The 24,648-nt window shown below is 45.1% G+C and overlaps 2 protein-coding genes and 3 non-coding genes across 6 annotated transcripts in view; all 5 read left to right on the top strand.

The window, feature by feature from the left end:
• LOC120062595 (paxillin-like) overlaps positions 1-10,724 on the top strand; it is a 47,190-nt gene extending 36,466 nt beyond the window's left edge. For both annotated transcript variants that reach the window (XM_039012687.1, XM_039012688.1), the window contains exons 7-11: positions 3,064-3,222; positions 3,850-4,023; positions 5,065-5,146; positions 5,308-5,456; positions 6,189-10,724. In XM_039012687.1, the coding sequence (XP_038868615.1) occupies positions 3,064-3,222; positions 3,850-4,023; positions 5,065-5,146; positions 5,308-5,456; positions 6,189-6,455 (831 nt within the window). In that variant the 3' untranslated portion in view covers positions 6,456-10,724. The remainder of the gene's footprint in view (positions 1-3,063; positions 3,223-3,849; positions 4,024-5,064; positions 5,147-5,307; positions 5,457-6,188) is intronic.
• Positions 10,725-11,244: 520 nt separating this feature from the next.
• On the top strand, positions 11,245-17,042 carry LOC120062586 (60S acidic ribosomal protein P0). Its single transcript, XM_039012679.1, has 8 exons — positions 11,245-11,342; positions 11,879-11,985; positions 13,400-13,575; positions 13,993-14,080; positions 14,517-14,663; positions 15,079-15,264; positions 15,727-15,867; positions 16,294-17,042. The coding sequence occupies exons 2-8, from the start codon at positions 11,932-11,934 to the stop codon at positions 16,447-16,449; spliced, it is 948 nt and encodes a 315-aa protein (XP_038868607.1). The 5' UTR covers positions 11,245-11,342; positions 11,879-11,931; the 3' UTR covers positions 16,450-17,042.
• On the top strand, positions 13,786-13,914 carry LOC120028395. The gene has a single exon (XR_005473444.1). It is a non-coding gene; the product is annotated as a small nucleolar RNA SNORA63 (small nucleolar RNA).
• On the top strand, positions 14,284-14,412 carry LOC120028389. Its single transcript, XR_005473443.1, has one exon. It is a non-coding gene; the product is annotated as a small nucleolar RNA SNORA63 (small nucleolar RNA).
• LOC120028380 lies at positions 14,771-14,919 on the top strand. Its single transcript, XR_005473441.1, has one exon. It is a non-coding gene; the product is annotated as a small nucleolar RNA SNORD15 (small nucleolar RNA).
• Positions 17,043-24,648: the final 7,606 nt, after the last annotated feature.

Genomic DNA, 24,648 nt, shown 5'->3' with positions numbered 1-24,648 from the left:
GAGCATTAGAGTTCTAGTCGTTGTTTTGCACATCGTGTATTTTACATTTACATTTTAGTCATTATCTTATCCAGAGTGACTTACAGTAGCATTTAGGATTAAGTGCCTTGCTCAAGGACACATCAACAGATTTTTCATCTAATCAGCTCGGGGTTCAAACCAGTGGCCGTTTGGTTATTGGCCCAAAGCTGTTAACCGCTAGGCTACCTGCTGCCCTGTATGTTTTTGCGCTGAGAAGAATGGACGTTTGCTAAGTGTTTTCAATCACCCAGCATGCTTACACACTGCAGCCTAGCACGTGTGAAATAGACTGCCTCGGAAAAGAGTGTAATGGAATGGAGTCGAGTGGAGTGCCGTTTGACTTTTGCGATCAGCCGGCCTGGCCTGAAGGATTGTGCTTCCTGGTGTTTCATCCCTGGCTCTGCAGCATCCCCGATATGTGCGTCATCATGGGAGGTATGGGGAAGCACCACCATGCCCCCCCCCCCCCCTCTTACTTCATTCTACCCAACTCTGTAGCTCAAGTCGGTTATCCGCCGCACCAAAGAGACGCCCAACGTGCACCCCATGTACCGAGACGGGCATGTGTTAAGGCGTAAACTGGGTCCTGTCATCTTCACCAAGAGCAGTTCCCAGGACTGTCTCATCGCAGAGCTGCAGGGCAAGCTGGGAATCGAACGCGCCGTTGAGCGCCGACGCAAGAAGCAGTCAGACGACTGGCTCACTGAGGGGGTCATCGTCATGAACAACCCGCAGCGCATGCGGGAAGCCAGGGCCTCGCCGGTGGTGGACAAGGTACAGAGATGTGGCCGGAGCCAGTGCTAAGTCATCTCATTGGGCCAAATTTGGACCGACTTGTTGTAGAGCAATACAGCACCTTCCAGTAGCGTGTTCCTTGATTAGTGCTGTTATTCTAGAGTAACGTTATCAAGGCAATGTTCTATACCACACAGATGGACTATGACTAGCGAACAGTTTCTCAACCGTATTCTTCTGTAACCACTTGTTGATGTTTTTTTGCTCCACCTGAGGCTTTCTATTTCCTGTGGTTTCATTTCACTCATTTTTGATGTCTCTCTCTTGCTCTCTGTCTCTTCCCACACCCAGATCATCATCCCTCCTGACTCGCCTGTCCCTCAGAGAAAAGTCATCCCCCCTCCGCAGTCCCCCCCGGCGCCCAAAAAGCAAACCCCTGTCAAGCAGACCCCTCCGCCCCTGCCTCCTCCCCCACCCCCCTCGCCCCCTCCCAGGGTACCCACCCCTCCCCCGCCATGCACCCCTTCCCCCCCACCTGTGGAGCATCAGCCCACCCCTCCCTGGATGCCGACCCCCAGAGAGCCCACCCCTCCATCCAGGGAACCTGCCCCGCCCAAAAACCCCAGCCCCCGGCCCAAGTCTGTCACCCCGCCCCCTCCGCCCAAGGTCTTTGTGTCTGTTGGCTGCCAGACTGAGTACGATCCCATCTTCCCACCAATGGAGGCATGGAACACTCAATCCACCCTGTTCGTTTATCCTTCTGTTTTCTCTATTTCTCCCGTTCTCTCTTTGGCCTAATCTGCCTCTCACCTCTTTCTTTTCTCACTATCACCAACTTTATTCTCTATATCGTGGTTTGTATTGAGTCGTCTGTCTGAGTGGACATGTGTTGTCAAAACCAAAACTCTTCACTGTGAGTGTGTGTGTGGAGAAAACAGATGTATTTTGGGCCCTATCTCTAGTCACTTCTCCACCAAGAGTCTAGGAGAGGGGTTGTGATAAGGAAGGAGCTCTTTAAGGATGTGTGAAATCCATTCTGTAGAGATGAAAGAGTATGACATCCAGGCTGGCGAGTGAACCGTCTCGGTTTTTGGAGAATGGCGCCCGGCGGCGCCAACTTGGGCCATGTCGTTCCTTGAAATCAGTATCGGGTGGTTGGTGGGGAACAGACATCATGGCTCTCTCCTTGATATTACAGCCACGCTGTCCTGATTCCTGTCATGTTGCTGGAATGGTTCCCACCTCCCAAAGGACTTGCCTCCACCATAGGCATTTCAGACCTAATGTTTGACTGTTTAACTTGCCATGCCCTTTTGACCAAGCCCAAATCTGAACAGGTTGAAATAGCTTGACTCGTGATTTAGCTGACTGCATAGTGTTCTGTTAAGACACTGTTATTATATGCCACTATTTCTCTTCATATCTAATATCATATTCAACCTACCCCTTTCTCTTTAACAAACACATCAAGGTCCAAGCCAAGTTGGTATTTGATTTTACTCCAGATGGAAGGGTGGCTGTTTAGTGAGGGTTGCCTTTCGTCAGTGAAATTTGCCTGTACGTGACTGTTAGTCCCTGTGTGTGTGCGTGCGTGCGTGTGTGCGTTTATGTGTGTGTGCACGTTTTTTGTAAGCAGTAGACCCACTGACAGGCTATTTTTTCCCTCTGTGGAATTTGACTGGGTCAGGAAGCTCCAATGACCAAACCATTTGAGAAGTGTAGTTCCCTCCCACCTTGCTTCTGCCCATCAACAACGCACAGACAATCAATAGGCTCTATAGGTAGCTAATAAGCAGAGTTACTCTTGGAGACAGTAGTCAGATTGAAGAGTCCCAGGGTTGGACTGCAGTGCTTTATGTAATGTCAGCTTTTATGCGATGAGCCGAACATGTTCTTTCTAGCCTGGCATGCATGCCAGCGGCATTCTCCATTTCAGCCATTAAAAAGACTGATTTCTGTGGCACGTCACATAAGCCCAGGGAGAGTGTGTTCTGTTTCGTCAAGAATAATTACTGTTGTGTCTATGAAGACTCAGTTAAATTCAAGAGGCTTGATCCCAGGGGAGCAATTACGTTCAGATGTAATCAGCAGAGTTGTTGAAGAGTGACTCTTCTACGCTTTAATTGGGTTTTGTGTGAGTTGAGCAGAACATGAGTTGGGAAGGGATCTCTATTTGTGGAACTGTGTTGTTTGCATGTGTACGTTTCTACATGCGAGTGTTAGTGTGTCTGCTTATTGTCTGCGTGTCTGTTTCTGTGCGTCTGTTTCTTTCTCTGACATGTCTGTCTGTGTGTGACCCGTCCACAGATTCTGGCCCAGGGGAAGAGCTTGCCCACGGCTCCCCCCAAACAGGCCAACAAGCTGGACAACATGCTGGGAAGCCTCCAGTCAGACCTCCATAAACTGGGCGTCCAGACCGTGGCCAAGGGAGTGTGTGGGGCCTGCAACAAGCCCATAGTTGGACAGGTGACCTTACGCGCACGCACGCACACACACACACACACACACACAGGCCATATTCACACACTTACATGCACCCTTTACTGTGCTTATTACATACATTTTTGGGTCCCCGTTGAATTTATTCCTAGATCCATTTTGACTGCTCGCGGTCAATACCACAGTAGGTGTGAATAATGTACTCATGATTAGATTGAGCTGCCTACATAGCTCGCATGGTTTGCATTCCTCCATATAATCAATGTTTGCTGGTAATGGAAATAAGGTTAAGTACTTTGTCCACCATACGAAGGTCACTGTTCCACAGTGAGGGCTGAATCTGAACTGGAGATATGCACCATTAACCGGTGGAAATCAATCATACATTGATGTTAATGGGACATTGGCATAGTCATACGCACATCTCTGATGAGGATTCACCCATGGGGCCCGTATTCATAAAGACTCCTAGTTGGAGCGCTGATCCGGGATCAGGGGTCTTTTAGATCCTAATGATTACGTTTACATGCACAGGGGGTACCTGATCCTACTCTGAGGCGGTTTATGAATGCGCTTCCAGATTCACAAAATCTTAGGTTAAGGCTCCTGGTTTAGATGTGTGATGCGTCTGTCTTGTGCCCTCCCTGTGCCCAGGTGGTGACCGCCATGGGGCGCACGTGGCACCCGGAGCACTTTGTGTGTACCCACTGTCAGGAGGAGATCGGTTCCAGGAACTTCTTTGAGCGGGACGGAGCGCCGTACTGTGAGAAGGACTACCACAACCTGTTCTCCCCACGCTGCCACTACTGTAACGGACCTATCCTGGACGTTAGTATTACACACACACACACACACACACACACACACACACACACACACACACACACACACACACACACACACACACACACACACTGGTGCTGCTACTACTGCAGCAGACCTATGCTGGACGTCAGTATTACACACATACACACACACATACACACACATTATGCCACCTTGAATCCCACAGACCCAGCTTTGAGCCATTCTTCTCCACCCGTCATCTCTGTTTCTGTCTCACTCCACACGTCAACACTCACTCATATTCTTGCTCTGACACACTGCAGCATGTGTATGAGTCACTGCACACATGAACACACACGTGCATGCGCGCGCACACACGCACACACACTGCCTGGGGTGAGGCACCACAGCAGAAGGGGAGAGCGACTGGACTTTAGCCTCGGGATATGTCAGATTAGTCCCGGTGGAGACAAGCTTCCTCATTGGTCCAGGGTTGTGTATTCATATAACTCCTTTATCTCTCCTTTCTTTCTATTTCTCTCTCTCTTCACGCTGCTATGTCCACACTAGACACACTGCACTATACTACTGTCGTCAGCCTCGCTAGTGCTGCCATCTGCTGGATATAAAATAAATGGGCAAAAGGCCTAAAACCTTGATTTTAGGAATTCAATCTGCTGCTAACTGGCCTCGGAAACTGCAACAGCAGTGACTAGGGTCTGGGATTAAAGACTGACTCTCTTGTTAGCTTCGAAAAGGGGGAAAAACTTGTTCCAGGGAGGGACCTCTTCGGGTGATTTGCAGGCAAAAGCTTTGTGGTGGTTTTAGTGAAGGTAGTTGATGCAAACTAGCCACTTGCGAAATGAACTCATTAAAAATGACCTCAGTGATCTCCATCTTGCGTCCGGGGGTAGCAACAAGCAGATAAGACAGCGACGTGGTTCCTCTATCATCATAGCTTTCACCTGGATTCACCTGGTCAGTCTATGTCATGGAAAAGGCAGGTGTTCTTAATGGCTTGTATACTCGGTGTATGCTAACTGCATCTAGGGAAAAATATTGATCTTTTTTTGCCCCCTACAGAAAGTGGTGACGGCACTGGACAGGAACTGGCATCCAGAACACTTCTTCTGTGCTCAGTGTGGAGCTTTCTTTGGTCCAGAGGGTAAGCTATCTCTCTCCCCTTCTCTCTCTCTCTCCTCTCCTCTTCTCTGTTCTTCTATCTTTCTCTCTTCTTTTGCTCTCTGTCTCCTCTTCTTCTCTCCTCCTCTCCACTTTTCTCTCTGTCGTCTTAAGGCGGTGTCCTTCTCTGCCCGTCCTCCACAGGCTTCCATGAGAAGGATGGGAAGGCGTACTGTCGGAAGGACTACTTTGACATGTTTGCACCCAAATGTGGAGGCTGTGCCCGTGCCATTCTGGAGAACTACATATCAGCCCTCAACTCCCTCTGGCACCCTGAGTGCTTCGTCTGCAGAGTAAGTGGGTGTATGCTGTGGTGCTATTCTAAGCGTATTATCCCACATCTACATATGGTGAGACATACAGGTAACGGCCAAAATAAATGAAACGCCAACATAGTGACTTAATAGGGCGTTAGGCCACCACCAGCCGCCGGCTTCAATGCGCCTTGACATAGATTCTACAAGTGTCTGGAACTCTATTGGAGGGATGCGACACCATTCTTCCACGAGAAATTCCATCATTTGTTGTTTTGTTGATGGTGACTGAATCGCTCCGGAATCTCCCATAAGCGTTCAATGGGGTTGAGATCTGGTGACTGAGACGGCCATGGCATATGATTTACATAGTTTTCATGCTCATCAAACCATTTAGTGACTGCTCGTGCCCTGTGGATGGGGGCGTTGTCATCCTGGAAGAGGCCACTCCCATCAGGATAGAAATGATTCACCATAGATTGAAGGTGATCACTCATAATGGCTGTGTGTTATTGGCATTTACCTTGCCCTCTAAGGGGTTGAGCAGACCTAAACCATGTCCGGAAAATGCACCCCACCCCATAACAGAGCCGCCAGAAACCTCATTTACTCGTGAGTTTCCTTTATTTTGGCAGTTACCTGTAGCTTCCATAGCTTTCATACAGTTCTTGAAAAAAAAGGTATTTAGAAAAACAGTATAGAAAGCCTTGATTGCCTCAGCCATTTTGTGACAACCTCCTTTCCTTCTCTTCCCACCTCTGTGCATTACAGGAGTGCTTCACCCCCTTTGTAAATGGGAGCTTCTTTGAGCACGAGGGCCAGCCCTACTGCGAGGGCCACTACCACGAGCGCCGCGGGTCCCTCTGCTCGGGCTGTCAGAAGCCCATCACGGGCCGCTGCATCACAGCCATGGCCAAGAAGTTCCACCCCGAGCACTTTGTCTGTGCCTTCTGCCTTAAGCAGCTCAATAAGGGCACCTTCAAGGAGCAGAATGACAAGCCATACTGCCAGGGCTGCTTCATCAAGCTCTTTAGCTAGTGAGCTAACCCACTACCCAGTTGTGTGTGTGTGTGTGTGTGTGTGTGTGTGTGTGTGTGTGTGTGTGTGTGTGTGTGTGTGTGTGTGTGTGTGTGTGTGTGTGTGTGTGTGTGTGTGTGTGTGTGTGTGTGCCTGCGTTTGTGCGCCTTCGTGTGTGCATGCTTTGTCCCAATTCTCTACGGTTCAGCCCTAAGTGTGCACTTGCACCCTTCATGAATTTAATTGGAAATGACAGTTGTATGAAATATAGTGGAAACTCCAGCCCATGCCTACACCAATCCAATGCTTTAAAATGTGTGGGGAGGAGTACACAGGGAGAGAATCGGGGACACGTGTGTGTGTGTGTGTGTGTGTGTGTGTGTGTGTGTGTGTGTGTGTGTGTGTGTGTGTGTGTGTGTGTGTGTGTGTGTGTGTGTGTGTGTGTGTGTGTGTGTGTGTGTGTGTGTGTGTGTGTGTGCGCGTGTCAAAAGGTAAAGGCTTGGATAGAAGGTGGCTGTGATGAGGAAGCAGAGAGTTGTCCCTTACTGTGCATGTAGCTGAGATGAGACTGGCCATTAGAAAAGCTCCCCTACAGTCACCTGGAGGTTACTGCAGACAGGACTCAATGCTCAACAGAGCCTTCAGGGCCGTGGGGTTGACATTTCAAGAGTTCCAGAAAGCATGAGGTTTAAAGCGAGCCCAAAGAGATTTTTGTAAATGTAAAACGAGCAAGAGAAGCCATTTTTGTGTGAGAGGCAGTTTTTATGTTCTGTTCGATTTATTTTCCTGTCCTAATAATGGTAGACTGCGTTATCATGTGACCGACGTGTGGAGGTCAGGTTATAGGGGTCCTGGGATGGGTTTAGACAGGTGTTCAGGCAGTACTTAGTACACATAGAATGTTGTTGACATTCACTAGGATGCGTTTTACCTAATAGTCCAAATTATGCAGTATGTCGGTGCCATTGCAAATGCACACCTATGAACTGTCTCTTGATCTCAAACGCAAACACACACACAGAGACACATACTTTATACTCTGAGAAGAGGTAAAGCTCTTGTCTCCTCTTTCCCTCCTCCCTTTCTCTTCACTTCTCTGTAAGACCAGTTCAAACACTTGGTGCTCACTCAACTCAATCATAGATTCCTCTCTCTGTGGCCCTCTTGGGGCCATTTTACAGCCTGGTATGGTCATGATATCAGGGTCCTATTTTTGTACACTTTTCCTATGGAAATGTTCATATACTAACAAGGACGGCTCAGCGGAATAGATTTAGTACATCCGTTTTCCTTTTCCCTGTTTGCTTAATTTTTCCAATGGAACTGTACAAAACTCTCAAATGTGTTTGTACAAAACGAGACACGTTGTTTAGACACACATACTCACACTCTTTCTCCAGATTACTGCTCTTTTCGATGTGCTATGGACTCTCCGTTTCTATTTTCTGTAGATCAGTCTTTGCGCCACCGATCTCATATGAATTCTCATTCATGTAATCTGATTTTAAAAGAACGTGCATTTGAATACTGTCTTTCCGTTGATGTGGACAGAGGGTGGCGCTGTTTGGGTGAGTGTTGGCGACCTCTCATCTCGGAGGCACTCTGCTCGTCCCTTACTTTCCATCCGCTTTGGGTAGGGAGGCAGCTCTTAGCCTGGCAACCAAACTTAGCACAGCGTTCTTCAGTCTGGTGTGACCAGGCTAGGCTTCCCCCTTCCTATAAGGAAACAGGACAAAATACTAGAGCATGTTGATTTGAAACAACATGTTAATTGTGTGTATTTTGCCTTTTTATTTGCTACTGTATTCGCCCACACATTTATCCAAGTCTTAAAAGGAATAATGGGGAGTGCTTTTCTTGGGGCAATGTTTTGTTGTACATTTAGCTACTGACAATGTGTGTGTTTTCCCTCAGATACTTCAAAAGTAAGTAATAGAGGGAGACTTGGTCCTTTTAATGTACAGGGGGAGGATTGGTTTTTAACCTCACTGCTTATTGACTGATTGAGCAACACACATTCTGCAATACAAGTTGTGAGGAGATTTTGTCAGCATTTTCTGCATATTTTTAGTACAATCACAATATTAAATTGACTTTAACATACTTGGTTTAGTGGCATGGAGCAGTATTGTCACTGTATGATTTTGAGCTCTGTAGCTCACACTGATATGCAAAGAGCTGGCTCAATGGACAAGGACATAAATGGACCCTAATACACACACACACTAGGTTGATTTCCAGGCAACAGGGCCATTTCTAACCATGTGTCCCTGATATGCCCTCAGAGTCACATGGTAATCTGGACACACAGGTCTGCAGTCAGTACCTAGTCTGTTTCCCAAATGGCACCCTATTCCCTATAAAGTCTACTGCTTTTGACTAGGGCCCATAGGGCTCTGATCAAAAGTAGTGCCCTATTTAGGGAATAGGGTGCTGTTTGGGATGCAATACAAGTCAATAATGGCATCCAAATCTCCTCGTTACCTGATCCCAAATCACTGCAGTTGGTCAGGTTTGAGCATTTTTTTTTATATATATGTATGTAATTGATTTACTTATTTTATCATCCACTGTTAATTTTTTTCAAGTGACCTTCTAATGTTGCATATTTGAATCATTGTGAAGCAGGTGATTTTAACTTTACACATGTTGCTTATATTTTTATGCTAAATCTTCATTTTTTTATGGTTTCCAACCCAGTTGTCATCACTTGGCATGTTGGTTGTGGTGTATATATATACACACATACGTTTCATTTTCATTTCTTAACACTTTGAAAGAATAAAGATAATTGTGCTAGTGCCAAATTTTCAATGTAATGTCTTTAACACTGTTGAGGTATATGGCGCACTTCCAAGTCCTTGCTGCGATCGGATTGGTGAAGCCATTTTTGATGTCGTAGAACAACATTGGCTGGATCAGCCAGTGTCATGGGGTGCATCTCAAACATCTAAATTGGCTCCCTCTCCTCTGCTTATTTCCTCCATATGTGTTGATGTGAAAGTACTGGACAGGTGAAAGCAAACCCCTCGAATACAACCTCAATATAGCTTACAGTGAAGTGTAAATAAAGAAGAGACAAATAGGGAAGCCATTTTAGACTATTGAGATGCACCTCTGGCTTTTGGGTGTCAGTAAAAGAGAGGCAAATAACTTAGAGGGGGCAAACTGAGGATGGCCTCACAGCACAGTATAGTCGGCCGATTAAAGGTGTATAGTAATTGTTGCTTTATAATTACTACATGTTACTATTGGGTGTTTTTTGTGTCTGGCCTCCTCAGGCTGGGGTGCCATTTCTGGTGATGTTTGGAACGGTTTTGTTTCTTCAACCCGCTGAGACATGGGTTTTTAAAGCACTTTCAGCCTTGCTATGCCATAGATTCCTTGAGCTTCTCTAGTAGTGCAACTGTGTTGACATGAACATGATGAATCTACAGAGGGGCATTTCACCTAGCCTGGTTAATGAGGAATGCTGCTAACATAATATTCTAATTTAATTTTGAAATTCATAGACTGAGGTGTAACAGAAGAAGGGTTAGTACTACTTCATATTGACTCTGTTTTAAGTCAGGCTCTCTTTCTAAGCCATTAAATCCTAAATTGTTCAAGTTAGTGTGCCAAATAATGTATCAAGCTCAATGAAATATCCCTCTGGTAGCCTTTATAGCCATGCTTTGGAGACCGGAGACACAGACAATGAAAACAAGTGTAAGTGCTGCCAGGGTGCCTGAATCTAGCCCTGGACAGTTACAGTTCAAAGTTGAATGAGTTCCTCAATCAAGGGGAAATTACTGGAACGATTTATTGAGAGTAGCCATGACCACAGGTTTAGGCACCAGCCCAAATGTGTAATGCAACAAATGGAGCCCTTTAAAGAGAGGCTTGAGAGCATGTTACTTTGGTGTATCTCTAGACACCCTATGTAAGTTTTTTTTTTTTTTTTTATCTACACCCTATGTAAATCATCAGGGATTGTAATTATTATTATTTTTTGCTACATTTATTTATCCTATTACATTTCTTTGCTTTAGTTCTATGCTCTCTCTGTTGACTCAGAAATCCCAGGCCTAAGTGGGAAGCAACCCGTCTGCCTCGGCAGACTACTCTCAAAGCCTTTTTATTTTAATGTTTACAAGTTAACCTTGTCATTTGATCCCCTTAATTTATCTGAAAGGAACTATTTTCCCCCAATATTCCTGAGTGGCACAGCGGTCTAAGGCTCTGCATCGCAGTGCTAGAGGTGTCACTACAGACCCTGGTTCGATCCCGGGCTGTATCACAACCGGCTGTGATCGGGAGTGCCATAGGGTGGCGCACAATTTGCCCAGCGTCATACGGGTTTGTCCGGGGTAGGCTGTCATTGTAAATTAGAATTTGTTCTTAACTGACTTGCCTAGTTAAATAAAAAAGTGATTTTGTTTTTTCCTTTCCTCTTGCCTGTTTTATTTGCCCATGTACCTCTGTTGTCATGTTTTATGGGATGGCTATACGGTACCTGATTGCTGATCATTTTTAATTCAATGTGATTGATGCCAATAAATAAATTGTTTATTTCTGACACTCATTGTTTTTGTCTCAACTACTATGCACACAAGACACACAATGAATGCTCAGAGCTAAGACTATGAGCAGATAGGTTGCTTTTTTTTCTTTTGATCTTGACAAATTTACGTCCCCAATCTAGTCTGCATTTCCTGCCTTGCTCGTTCTGGAAATCCACAGCCGGTGTGGACAGGGGCATAAAACGACCGCACCCACGGATAGCAACCGACAAAAAGATTGACACAGCTGGCCAATCATGTCTGTGGACCATAGTAGTCGTAGTGGATTGTGATTGGCTGTTTGTGCTGTATATTACTTGTGCGCTTCTTATGTGGTTCTCTTTCTTTCACGCGTCCTTGGTAAGAGGTAAGGAATTTTCATGGCCTTGATTCTTTATGTAGGTTTACATGTTAAAATGTATTTCGCTGTATTATTTGATAAAATACTTTGATTACGTTAAACTATAGTAATGTGACAATGTCAAAAGATCAATAGGATGACTTATTTAAAAAAATTGTGTTTCGTCAGTGCGGCCTATTCAGCACACTCGCTGTGTGGGTTGCCGCCATGTGCGACCATTATTTCCGTGACATTTTAGCTAGCTAAACTTGCTTGTAACCAATAATGGGAAAATATTTTCACCTTAAAGCCACTTCCAATAACAAGTCGGAACTAGTTTATCTAGCTATAGTTATGTATGTTGCCTACGTTATGTATTTGCTACGTCAGCTAACTGCTAAAGCTAGTCCTATTTTGCAGTGTATTAGCGTTAGCTAGGTGAGTAGCGTTAGTGACTGCCCGTGTATCTAGATGGCTACTAGCAAGGTTGGTGCTTACTGTGATTGTAACTTTACGTTAGTTGTGAATCTGCTACCTGTCTAACATAGTTTTATTTTCCATAGAAAATCTTGTCTTTAAACCAGCTGTTTAAGCGATCCTTCGAAGCACTGCAAAGATGCCGAGGGAAGACAGGACCACGTGGAAGTCCAACTATTTTATGAAAATCATCGTACGTTGAAACAATTGAGCACTTTTGATGCACGAAAGTGTATACACTATGGAACGCCGTTTGGGTTTTTGCGTGTCAAAGAAACACGTAAAATAAGCTTGTTGGCCAATCGGGACCTGTATGACTGTACGTCACATAATAATTTAACGCATTCATAATTATTTTACGGAACTATTAAACATTGATTACTCACTCGTATTTCATATGTCACAACGATTAATCGAAACGTATGCTATGATGCAGTTGTCTCGCGCATCTACAGTGCTGGTCATAAAAAAGGCTAGCAAGCTTATGGATGCCAGTGTTTTTCTCCAAAAACATAGCAAACCGACATCTGTTTCAGTAGCTATTGTTAAATAGCAAACTATACAGCTAGGTGCCATTTAAATTATCATAATTTATAAGACTATTTATTTAAATAATGTGTCGGACTCAGCTATTTGAAGCTCGCCACGATAGTGGAGTTTGCGTTTATACTACAAAATAAATATAAGCCATTGACAGTGGTGCAAATTAATACAAATAGTATAATTATGCCAATTTAATAGATCATGCTGAACAAGATTGGAATGTTATAGAAAATCAACAAAAGACAATCTGAAATCACTATTATACTTTTGAATTACTTTGGGGACATACTTTATGAACTCTACAGCCTTACCTATGGATTGTGGCTCAATGACATGGTATCAGTCTAGTCAGTGACACCCAGAGAACATTAGTGTGGTAGCTCTTATTGTGGGCATCTGAAATGATTGAATTGAGCCACATTTATTGTCAATCTGTGTATTGAACACTATTCCAGAGGAACAATACTGCGTGGATGTTTTGGGGTCTTCTAACTGAGGATGTTGGTTATAGTCTTGGTTATTGAGTAGACTGATACACCATTTCTTGATTCCAATCCTTACCTAAAGTTGTGCAGTGCAATATGAATGTCAATACACACAATGGGCTGACTGGGGAGGGGGGATATCAGTCCTGTGACTGAGCTAAAGCTAGCTAGCTACCACAGATGTTGTACAATGGAACTGTTATTTGACATGTTAAATAAGCTTTTAGTTCCACATGTCAGGGTTTCGACAGTCATCTTTTAACACGCAAAGACCCAAACGGCATTCCATAATAGACCAGTTTATGATTGACCATGTACAAAGCAGGATAAGTTACAGTGCATTTTGTTCAGTACTGCTCTGTCGTTCCCCCTGCACACAGAAACCTGTCTCCTCGCTATCCCGGTCTGCCTCCATCCCACGGCTGACGGGGACGCATGGTCTCAGACACTTTTGTACAGACGTTGTAGCCAACTGAATAAAGCTTTTGTAGTCTTGTTATCCCATGGTAGTGGGTTTACATTTCCTCAAGCAGTGAAATTAAGAAGTAGTTGGTCTCACTTTCACTTTTCTCTTTGCAGCAATTGCTTGATGACTATCCCAAATGTTTTATTGTCGGCGCCGACAATGTGGGCTCCAAGCAGATGCAGGCCATCCGTCTGTCCTTGCGTGGGAAGGCTGTGGTGCTCATGGGTAAAAACACCATGATGCGCAAAGCCATCCGCGGCCACTTGGAGAACAACCCCGCCCTGGAGAAGTAAGTTCACAGCAAACACATTTTGGCCTAAGAGGCTGACCATGGTCGCATTCACTAGGAAGTCAAAGGGACAACCTGAAGTTGGCAATAAGATGAGCTTGTTATCAATATAGGTTGCGAAATGTTTTGCTGGCTTTGTGCATTCGTGAACACGACCTAGTTATCAAAGGCTGAAATGCCGCTATCAAGCCCATGGATTGGCTATTTATGAAGCAGGATAAGTTACAGTGCAGCGTGTTCAGTACTGCGCTGTCGTTCCCCCTGCACAAAGAAACCTGTCTCCTACTATCCCTGTGTGTCTGCATCCCACGGCTGGCAGGGACGCTTGGTCTCAGACAAGTGTTTTCTCAGTCTTGTTAATCATGTATCATTATCCGTTGGGTTGGATTGAGATGTTAAGTGTTGCCGTCTTCACAGGTTGCTGCCTCACATCAAAGGAAATGTGGGCTTTGTCTTCACCAAGGAAGACCTGGCTGAGATCAGGGACATGCTGCTGGCCAACAAGGTGACTGCAGTGTTGGGTGCTCTGGTCTAGCAGGGAATTGTCAAGGTTTGTCCCAAATGGCACTCTTGTAGCGTATTACTTTTGACCAGGGCAATATATAGGGATAGGGTGCCGTTTGGACCAAATACGATATTATTTAGTAATACAATGTAGCCCTCGATGTACAATCCAGATTTTGGATTATGCCTACAGATGAGATGGCGACGCAGGATAAGTTACAGTGCAGCTTGTTAAGTGCTGCTCTGTCGTTCCCCCTGCACACATAAACTAGTTTCCTACTATCCCTGTCTGTCTGCATCCCACAGCTGACGGGGACGCTTGGTCTCAGACACTGTCCTGTGGAGTTTGCGCAGTCTCGTGGGCTGTCAATTGGCATGCGTCCATGGACTATACACTTTGTTGAATGTTCACTGACCTCCGACACTCTGCCCCTCAGGTGCCAGCTGCTGCCCGTGCCGGCGCTATTGCCCCCTGTGATGTGACTGTGCCAGCCCAGAACACTGGGCTGGGTCCTGAGAAGACTTCCTTCTTCCAGGCCCTGGGCATCACCACCAAGATCTCCAGAGGAACTATTGAAATATTGGTGAGTGTTGCGACTTTAGTCTAGTCCTCAGCCAGTCTATGCTTATTGGGCTCTACTATAAACTAGTGGGATGGTGGCGTTTCATTCAGTCATCAAAATAAGACATTCTTCAGTGATGAGACGATGACGAGTCGGAATGGGACACGATCTGTCTCTGGGGTAACTGGGTCAGGGTCACGTTCTGTGTCTTTGGTTTCAGGTCCCCAGAGCAGTGTGTCCTTTCACTTGAAGACATCGAGGCATTTGTCTGAGAAGGGTTTCTTCTTGATTTGATGAATTGTTGCTAGGCTTGTGTGGGTGTGTAATGCACTGTTTCCAGTAGGATATGTATAATCATTTATTCTCTAGAAAACAATGAAATGGGGTTTCTGAAAATGAAACACTGACTAAGTGTCTGCTTCACTTCTCCCTACAGAGCGACGTGATGCTCATCAAGCCTGGAGACAAGGTGGGAGCCAGCGAGGCCACGCTCCTCAACATGTTGAACATCTCTCCCTTCTCCTTCGGTCTGCTCATCCAGCAGGTGTATGACAGCGGTAGTGTCTACAGCCCTGAGGTTCTCGACATTACTGAGGATGCTCTGCACGCCAGGTTCCTGGAGGTGAGGTAGCATATACACAATGCCTTGTAAAGCCACTTTGGGTCCATAATCCAAAACCCGTTGTATTATTGGTGTGTTGGGTAGTAAATTAAATGGACTGAAGTGTAGCGCTGTGTCCTATTAGGTTGTCATTGGGTCCCCTTCCTCCATAGTCTTCATCCATATCTAAAGTTATGAAAAACAGTAACACTGAGCCATTGGAAGAGGAATGCTACAGAAGCTGTGAAATCAGGCCATTTTTTCCCTTTTGGCTTTGAGGTAGCAGGATAAGTTACAGTGCAGCTTGTTTGGTGCTACTCTGTCGTTCCCCCTGCACACATCAACTAGTTTCCTACTATCCCTGTCTGTCTGCATACCACGGCTGGCAGGGACGCTTGGTCTCAGACAAATCTAAATGTGTTGAACAGACTTTATTGACGTGCTGTAAGTTGCTGTCATACCTGACAACTTTGTATCTTTCAGGGTGTGCGTAACATAGCCAGTGTGTGTCTGGCAATTGGATACCCCACTCTGGCCTCTGTCCCTCACACCATCATCAACGGATACAAGAGGGTCCTGGCGGTCGCCGTGGAAACTGATTACTCCTTCCCCCTGGCAGACAAGGTATGTCGTCCCACCCACATTTGGACCACATGGTATTGAAATGGATGACGGGTCAAATACTAGCCCAGTCCACAGTTGCTGTAGGGCTGAAATAATTGTATAAGTAATATGGTTGTAGCTCCACCTTGCCCTCCAGGCTAAGGAATGTTCACATCGCTTATGCCTATCAAATCCTTTGCTCTAACATTTACATGGGGAATAGGGGCCACTTTGTCCCAGTTGCAGGATAAGTTACAGTGCAGCTTGTTAAGTGCTACTCTGTCGTTCCCCCTGCACAAATCAACTAGTTTCCTACTATCCCTGTGTCTGCATCCCACGGCTGGCAGGGACGCTTGGTCTCAGACACTAAGTTGCCCATCGGCATGTTTTATCCATAGCTTTCTACATTTTAGTTCACATTGCTTCTCTACCCCCTTTTACTCCCAGGTGAAGGCCTACCTGGCTGACCCCACTGCCTTCGCTGTAGCTGCTCCTGTGGCTGCGGCAGAGACGGCTGCTGCCCCAGCCGCTGCTAAAGAAGAGGCCAAGGAGGAGTCTGAGGAGGGCTCGGACGACGACATGGGCTTTGGCCTGTTTGATTAGACGGCAGTAAACTCCACTCCTATGGTTGCTGACCAAATTCAAGAAGATCATTGCATTTTAAATAAAATCTAGAAAATTAATTCACGTTTGTGTTTTACCAAAGTTGGTAAGTGTAAAGTCGGGTTCTTTGGCCACAACCTGATTGGTGTGGCTGCACATCAGACACCATGTATTGTAAAACCTGTAGTCGTGAACTAGCTGCTTGGCTATTTAGTCTTGTGGACTGTAGATGTCAATGTTCCCAATAGGTTTATATGGGTACAGAAATTAAACCGGGAGTTCCTTTGGGTAGAGTTGTATGATCAGGGCTCATCTTTCTGAACACGTCTTTCACAGGTTGTGAAATCTCAGATATTTGGTGTATGGTACAGCATTTGACCTGAGAAGCAGCATATGTGGTGTCTGCCGGAAGTAGTACATAAAAAAGCTAGTCTGACCTCTGAAGCCAGCAAGAAGAAGATACTCTGAAAGCAAAAGTATATTTTCAATTTACAATCTAGAATAAATGACAATAGTTAGGTTCAGAACTTGTGTGAAACAGCACAGTTGAAAAATATGGCAAATAAAAATCTAATATGGGTGGTGCTAAGAGTGGTTGAATGGAGCTGAAGTGTCATGATTGTTATAAGGAGCGGACCAAGATGCAGCGTGGTATGTTTCCATCCTCTATTTGGAAGAGTGGCTCAAAGAAAAAACAGCGTCAAAAGAAACGTGACGCTCAATGTAGTGCTCGCAGGCAACTACCTGGACAAGATCCCACAAAGGGGAAATGGCTGCCTAAAATATGATCCCCAATCAGAGACAATAAACAGCTGCCTCTGATTGGGAACCATACCAGGCCAACATAGACATAGTCACCTCCCGACCTAACCAACATAGCATAAAAAGCTCTATGGTCAGGTTGGAACTAATAATATAACTAATGTAATACACTGCCTGTAAAACGTATATAGGTTCAGAACTTTTGTGAAAGAGCACAGTTTGAAAGATATGGCAAATACAAATCAAACTATGGAAATCAGAAATAGATGGGAGAGATTGGGGGAAGAGGAAGGACTGGAGTAAAGTCAAACAAAATATAGCTATTGTAAAATAGATGGTGTCCATAAATGTACACTGCTCAAAAAAATAAAGGGAACACTTAAACACAATGTAACTCCAAGTCAATCACACTTCTGTGAAATCAAACTGTCCACTTAGTAAGCAACACTGACAATACATTTCACATGCTGTTGTGCAAATGGAATAGACAAAAGGTGGAAATTATAGGCAATTAGCAAGACACCCCCAATAAAGGAGTGGTTCTGCAGGTGGTGACCACAGACCACTTCTCAGTTCCTATCCTTCCTGGCTGATGTTTTGGTCACTTTTGAATGCTGGTGGTGCTTTCTCTAGTGGTAGCATGAGACGGAGTCTACAACCCACACAAGTGGCTCAGGTAGTGCAGCTCATCCAGGATGGCACATCAATGTGAGCTGTGGTAAGGTTTGCTGTGTCTGTCAGCGTAGTGTCCAGAGCATGGAGGCGCTACAAGGAGACAGGCCAGTACATCAGGAGACGTGGAGGAGGCCGTAGGAGGGCAACAACCCAGCAGCAGGACCGCTACCTCCGCCTTTGTGCAAGGAGGAGCACTGCCAGAGCACTGCAAAATGACCTCCAGCAGAAAAAGGATCGCTTGCCATGCCGCATTGGAGAGAGTCTATGACTTGGGTAGCTGGTGTTTTTTTGGGACACCACCTAGTATATAGGTCCTTGATGGCAGGAACTTTGCCCCAGTGATGTACTGGGCCATACGCACTACCCTCTGTAGCACCTTACGGTTGGATGCCAAGCTGTTGCCATAGCAGGCAGTGATTGGACCGCATAGTGAAGGAAAAGCTGCCAACTAGTGCTCAGAATACATGGGAACTCCTTCAAGACTGTTGGAAAAGCATTCAAGGTGAAGCTGGTTGAGAGAATGCCAAGAGTGTGCAAAGCTGTCATCAAGGCAAAGGGTGGCTACTTTGAAGAATATAAAATATATTTAGATTTGTTTAACACTTTTTTGGTTACTACATGATTCCATTGTGTTATTTCATAGTTTTGATGTTTTCACTATTATTCTACAATGTAGAAAATAGTAAAAAATAAAGAAGAACCCTGGAATGAGTAGGTGTGTCCAAACTTTGACTGGTACTGTAGGCATTACAGACTCGGTCAGGGAGACGTTGAAAATGTCAGTGAAGACACTAACCAGTTCACTACACTCGCAATAAAAATTGCCTTACCTACCGTACCTTATTTGCACACACTGTATATATACTTTTTTTCTATTGTGTTATTGACTGTATGTTTGTTTATTCCATGTGTAACTCTGTTGTTTGTGTCGCACTGCTTTGCTTTATCTTGGCCAGGTCGCAGTTGTAAATGAGAACTAGCCTACCTGGTTAAATAAAGGTGAAATATATATATTTTTTAAATAACATCTACTAAATATGTGTATGTGACCAATAAAATTTGATTTGATTTGATCAAAAACCCTTCCCTCCACATGGTATCATAAGCTTTCTCAATGTCAAAATACACAACACTCATCACCTCTTTTATTGACAGGGCCTTGGCTATCTCTGTACTAACTGTCACCAGGGCATCCATGGCAGACCCCCCTCTTCTGAAACCACTCTGTGCTACGCTCATCAAACCCCTAACTTCCACAAAATACATCATCCTACTCACAACCATCTTTTCCATCAACTTACACGTTGGAAGTCAGCGCGATGGGCCTAGGTTTTACAAATGGCAACACCACCGCACGTTTCCACCCGGCAGGTATCACCCCAGTCCTCCACACCTTATTATACAACCCTAACACTGCTTCCAACACACTGTTCGGTGCATGCTTAAACAACACATAACACATCCTATCCTCTCCAGGAGCAGTCCGCCCTCAAACACCCTTGTCATCTCAAACAGAAAACTCTGCATCCATAGCTTCTCCTGACTCCCCTTTTTCTGAAAACATCTCCATGCTCCTTTCAATTTAACCTACGTCTCCTCTTACTCTCATCACATAGGTGCTCACATCCATGAACCTCTAAAAAATGCACCACCTAGGACATTTGACATTTCTTTACTGGAATTCCAGCATTTTTACACTTCCACATAATGAAAACATTTTCCAAACCGCACCAATTTCAGTCCCTCAAGCAATAGTGGAGCAAAATTCCCACCATGCCTCCCTTTTCGCCGTCTTAATCGTTCTTCTTGTCATCGCTCTCTTCCTTCTGTCAAGCCATTATTAATTACCCGTAGAGCTATATCCCTTTCCTGCATCACCTATGAGCATTCATCTGTCCACCATGGCACTACCCGCTGTCTTCCTCCCCCAGAACACACTGGCACGGTCATATCTGCAGCTGATATAATTACAGACTTTACTGCCTCAGCGCACTCATTCGCAGACCCCTCCATTGGTCACTTTTGTCCCGCCCGCTCGTACTGCATTTACTTCTTCTTCGATGAGGTTTAACGGCGGTTGGCATCCAATACATTTTGCATTACCGCCACTAACTAGACTGGGGTATAACTCCGTTATACTTTGCTTTAAAAAAAAAACATTAAAAAAGGAAATAAATCAACAAATACCCTACCATCTAACCCTACACTCATTAAAAACCCACCCCCCTACTCCACTATTTCAATCTATCTAGACCTATCTCAGGCCAACAGCCTGAAAGGACAGGACACCACCACTCAACACACCCTGTAACTCTTCTGACGTCAAGTCTCGTACACCCAAATACTTCTCTGCAGCTTCCACCATAACCTACATTTTCTGTGACTTGCGTCCCTGCCGTACAGTTGATAACCATTTCTATAAACGCTAAAAATCCAATCTTACTGAAACATATCCCTTGTTGGCCTATCCCTCTGTACTGGTACAGTTCTACTACTCACACCACTCCTCTCAGGATACCTCCACCTTGACACATCTTCCTCTACTTTCCTCACTGCCTTAGCATATGACAACTTCTGCACTACTCTAACCCTGGTAACCTCAACCTGCCTCTCTCGCACCAGACATTTCTGAACCCCAGCCCCATGGGCACCGCTACAATTAATACATAGTGCTTCTTCCCTCAATGCTACACATTCCTTTGTCTCATGCCCTTCTGCACACTTCTCACACCTAGGAGCCTCCCTCCTACACACTTCTGCCACATGCCCATAAGCTTGACACCTGTAACACCATAATGTATTCGGCACAAAAGCTCATATGGGATAACTATATATCCTAACATCACTTTGTCGGGCAAAGACTCAAAATCAAAACAAACACAAAAACAGACAAAGACTCTTCTGTTTCACCACTCACGCCACTGTGTCTGTGTCGCACCAAACGACGAGCATCACAGGAATCTTCCCCTTCAGTTGGTCAACTTTCACATTTACAACTAGCCCAGTAATCACTCCTTTCAATGGCGCCCTTTTCTCGAGAGCAAAACAATTCACGTCTCTTGTCCCTATTTGTTTGAGGCGGAGCACCTGCTCCCTCTGACCAACAGAAACACAAACAATTATCACAAGACCATTTCTGGTGACCTTCACCGATTCCACAGCACCCAACTCTGTTTTCACCCACCCAGAAACCAAAAATGGATCAGCAAAAAGGCACCTCACTTCCATTTCTCCTCCTGTCTTCGATCTGACATACAGCTTGCTTATACAGCGCCTTCTGAAAGTTCAGACCCCTTGACTTTTTCAACATTTTGTTACGTTACAGCCTTATTCTAAAATTGATTAAATTGTTTTTTCCCCCCTCATCAATCTACACACAATACCCCATAATGACAAAGCGAAAACATTTTTGCTAATTCATATTTTAAAAAACCCTGAAATATTCCATTTACATAAGTTTTCAGACCCTTTACTCAGTACTTTGTTGAAGCCCCTTTGACAGCGATTAAGCCTTGAGTCTTCTTGGGTATGACGCTACAAGCTTGGCACACCTGTATTTGGGGAGTTTCTCACATTCTTCTCTGCAGATCCTCTCAAGCTATTTTCAGGTCTCTCCAGAGATGTTCAATTGGGTTCTGGCTGGGCCACTCAAGGACATTCAGAGACTTGTCCCTAAGCCACTCCTGCATTGTCTTGGCTGTGTACTTAGGGTCATTGTCCTTTTGGAAGGTGAACTTTGGCCCCAGTCTGAGGTCATGAGCGCTCTGGAGCAGGTTTTCATTAAGGATCTCTCTGTACTTTGCTCCGTTCATCTTTGCCTCGATCCTGACTAGTCTCCCAGTCCCTGCCGCTGAAAAACATCCCCACAGCATGATGCTGCCATCACCATGCTTCACCATCGGGATGATGCAAGGTTTACTCCAGATGTGACGCTTGGCATTCAAGCCAAAGAAGTTTGATCTTGGTTTCATCAGACCATAGAATCTTGTTTCTCATGGTCAGAAAGTCTTTAGGTGCCTTTTGGCTAACCTAGCTGGGCAGTGCATCTCTTGGTCTGTCTGTGTCTTGCTTGCTTGCCAGCCACTTCCAGGACTGTGTTCTGTGACTTTGTGCATGACAAAAGTGAGAGGGAAATACAACTATTTATTACGTTTGATAAACGCCAACGGGCAACAGTGTTTATAAACTGCAGCTTGAAAAAGATAACCGCGTCGAGCGTGAACATGCGTTCATATGCGCGTGCACGAAATGAAACTTGCGCTTTCCAGCAGCAACCTCTGTGGGGACCAGTCCAGACAATATATGGGCGTGATGGCACTCCTCATAGGCGCACATCATTTTAAAACAAGACAACGATTATCAAGTATCTCAGTCAAGATTTAGTTACAACTCTGGACTAATGCAAGATGGAAAGCAATGGATTAACACTGACTATTGATTTATATATTGAATTTAAAATGTTGATTAGCTGGGCATACTGGGCAATATGGATGCACAGCTCTCAGTAAATAATAACCATCAAGTATTCAGCCAAGCCATAGTATAAATAGTAAAATGTATTTAAAATGTATAAAATCAAATCTGGGGGAGCCAGTTTGAATGGGCCTGATGAAGCTGATAAAATGTATAATAGTATTGTTATCTATAATTTACAGGTGCTATGCTTAAGTTTGTTAGTAGAGGATCATCAGCCAGTACAAGCACAGACTCAGTTGGTCCACATCCAGCCAGTACTAACACAGACCCAGTACAGCTGGCTTCAGCAAGTACTAACACAGACCCAGTACAGCTGGCTTCAGCAAGTATTAACACAGACCCAGTACAGCTGGCTTCAGCAAGTACTAACACAGACCCAGTACAGCTGGCTTCAGCCAGGACTAACACAGACCCAGTACAGCTGGCCTCAGCAAATACTAACACAGACCCAGTACTGGCAGTTTCAGCAAGTACTAACACAGACCCAGTACTGGCAGTTTCAGCAAGTACTAACACAGACCCAGTACTGGCAGTTTCAGCAAGTACTAACACAGACCCAGTACAGCCGTCTTCAGCAAGTATTAACACAGACCCAGTACAGCCGTCTTCAGCAAGTACCAACACAGACCCAGTACAGCTGGCTTCAGCAAGTACTAACATAGACCCGTGAGCCATGTAAAGCCAAGGCAGCAGCTACTCTTCCTGGGGTCCAGAAAAATTAAGGCAGTTAAACAATTTTAAAAACATTACAATACATTCACAAAAGATTTCACAACACACTAAGTGTATCCCCTCAGGCCCCTACTCCACTACCACATATCTACAACACAAAATCCATGTGTAAAAAATCTAATCTAATCAAATGTATTGGTCACATACACATGGTTAGCAGATGTTATTGCGAGTGTAGCGAAATGCTTGTGCTTCTAGTTCCAACAGTGCAGCAACATCTAACAAGTAACATCTAATAATTCCACAACAAATACCTAATACACACAAATCTAAATAAAGGAATGGAATAAGAATATATAAATATATGGATGAGCAATGTCAGAGCACATAGGCTAAGATGCAATAGTATAGAATACAGTATATACATATGAGATGAGTAATGCAAGATATGTAAACATTTTTAAAGTGGCATTATTAAACTGACTAGTGTTCCATTTATTAAAGTAGCCAATGATTTCAAGTCTGTATGTAGGCAGCAGCCTCTCTGTGTTAGTGATGGCTGTTTAACAGTCTGATGGCCTTGAGATATAAGCTGTTTTTCAGTCTTTCGGTCCCAGCTTTGATGAACCTGTACTGACCTCGCCTTCTGGATGATAGTGAGGTGAACAGGCAGTGGCTTGGGTGGTTGTTGTCCTTGATTATCTTTTTGGCCTTCCTGTGACATCGGGTGCTGTAGGTGTCCTGGAGGGCAGGTAGTTTGCCCCTGGTGATGCGTTGTGCAGACCGCACCACCCTCTGGAGAGCCCTGCGGTTGTGGACGCTGCAGTTGCCGTACCAGGCGGTGATACAGCCCGACAGGATGCTTTCAATTGTGCATCTGTAAAAGTTTGTGAGGGTTTTAGTTGACAAGCCACAGTTCTACCAGCCTCCTGAGGTTGAAGAGGCACTGTTGTGCCTTCTTCACCACACCGTCTATGTGGGTGGACTATTTCAGTTTGTCGGTGATGTGAACGCCAAGGAACTTTCCACCTTCTCCACTGCTGTCCTGTCGATGTGGATAGGGGGGTGCTCCCTCTTCTGTTTCCTGGAGTCCACGATAATCTCCTTTGTTTTGTTGACAATGAGTGAGAGGTTATTTTCCTGACACCACACTCCGAGAGCGCTAACCTCCTCCCTGTAGGCTGTCTCGTCGTTGTTGGTAATCAATCCTACTACTGTTGTATCGTCTGCAAACTTGATGATTGAGTTGGAGGTGCATGGCCAAGCAGTCATGGGGGAACAGGGAGTAAAGGATGGGGCTGAGCACACACCCTTGTGGGGCCCCAGTGTTGAGGATCAGCGAAGTGGAGATGTTGTTTCCTACCTTCACCACCTTAGGGCGGCCCTTCAGGAAGTCCAGGACCCAATTGCACAGGGCGGGGTTGAGGCCCAGGGCCTCAAGCTTAATGATGAGTTTGGAGGGTACTATGGTGTTGAATGCTGAGCTATAGTCAATGAACAGCATTCTTACATAGGTATTCCTCTTGTCCAGATGGGATAGGGCAGTGTGCAGTTTGATGGTGATTGCATTGTCTGTGGACCTGTTGGGGCGGTAAGCAAATTGAAGTGGGTCTA

This window comes from Salvelinus namaycush, chromosome 2 (genome assembly GCF_016432855.1).
Source record: "Salvelinus namaycush isolate Seneca chromosome 2, SaNama_1.0, whole genome shotgun sequence".
NCBI lineage: Eukaryota > Metazoa > Chordata > Actinopteri > Salmoniformes > Salmonidae > Salvelinus > Salvelinus namaycush.
Note: the sequence above shows the minus strand (reverse complement) of the source record. Positions and strands in the feature narration are given on the sequence as shown.

Coding starts and splice junctions, on each gene's coding strand:
- LOC120062586 (XM_039012679.1), top strand. CDS start 11,932: ATGCCGAGGGAAGACAGGACCACGTGGAAGTCCAACTATTTTATGAAA. Junction 13,576..13,992: donor AACAACCCCGCCCTGGAGAA/GTAAGTTCACAG, acceptor CCGTCTTCACAG/GTTGCTGCCTCACATCAAAG. Junction 15,265..15,726: donor TGCACGCCAGGTTCCTGGAG/GTGAGGTAGCAT, acceptor TGTATCTTTCAG/GGTGTGCGTAACATAGCCAG.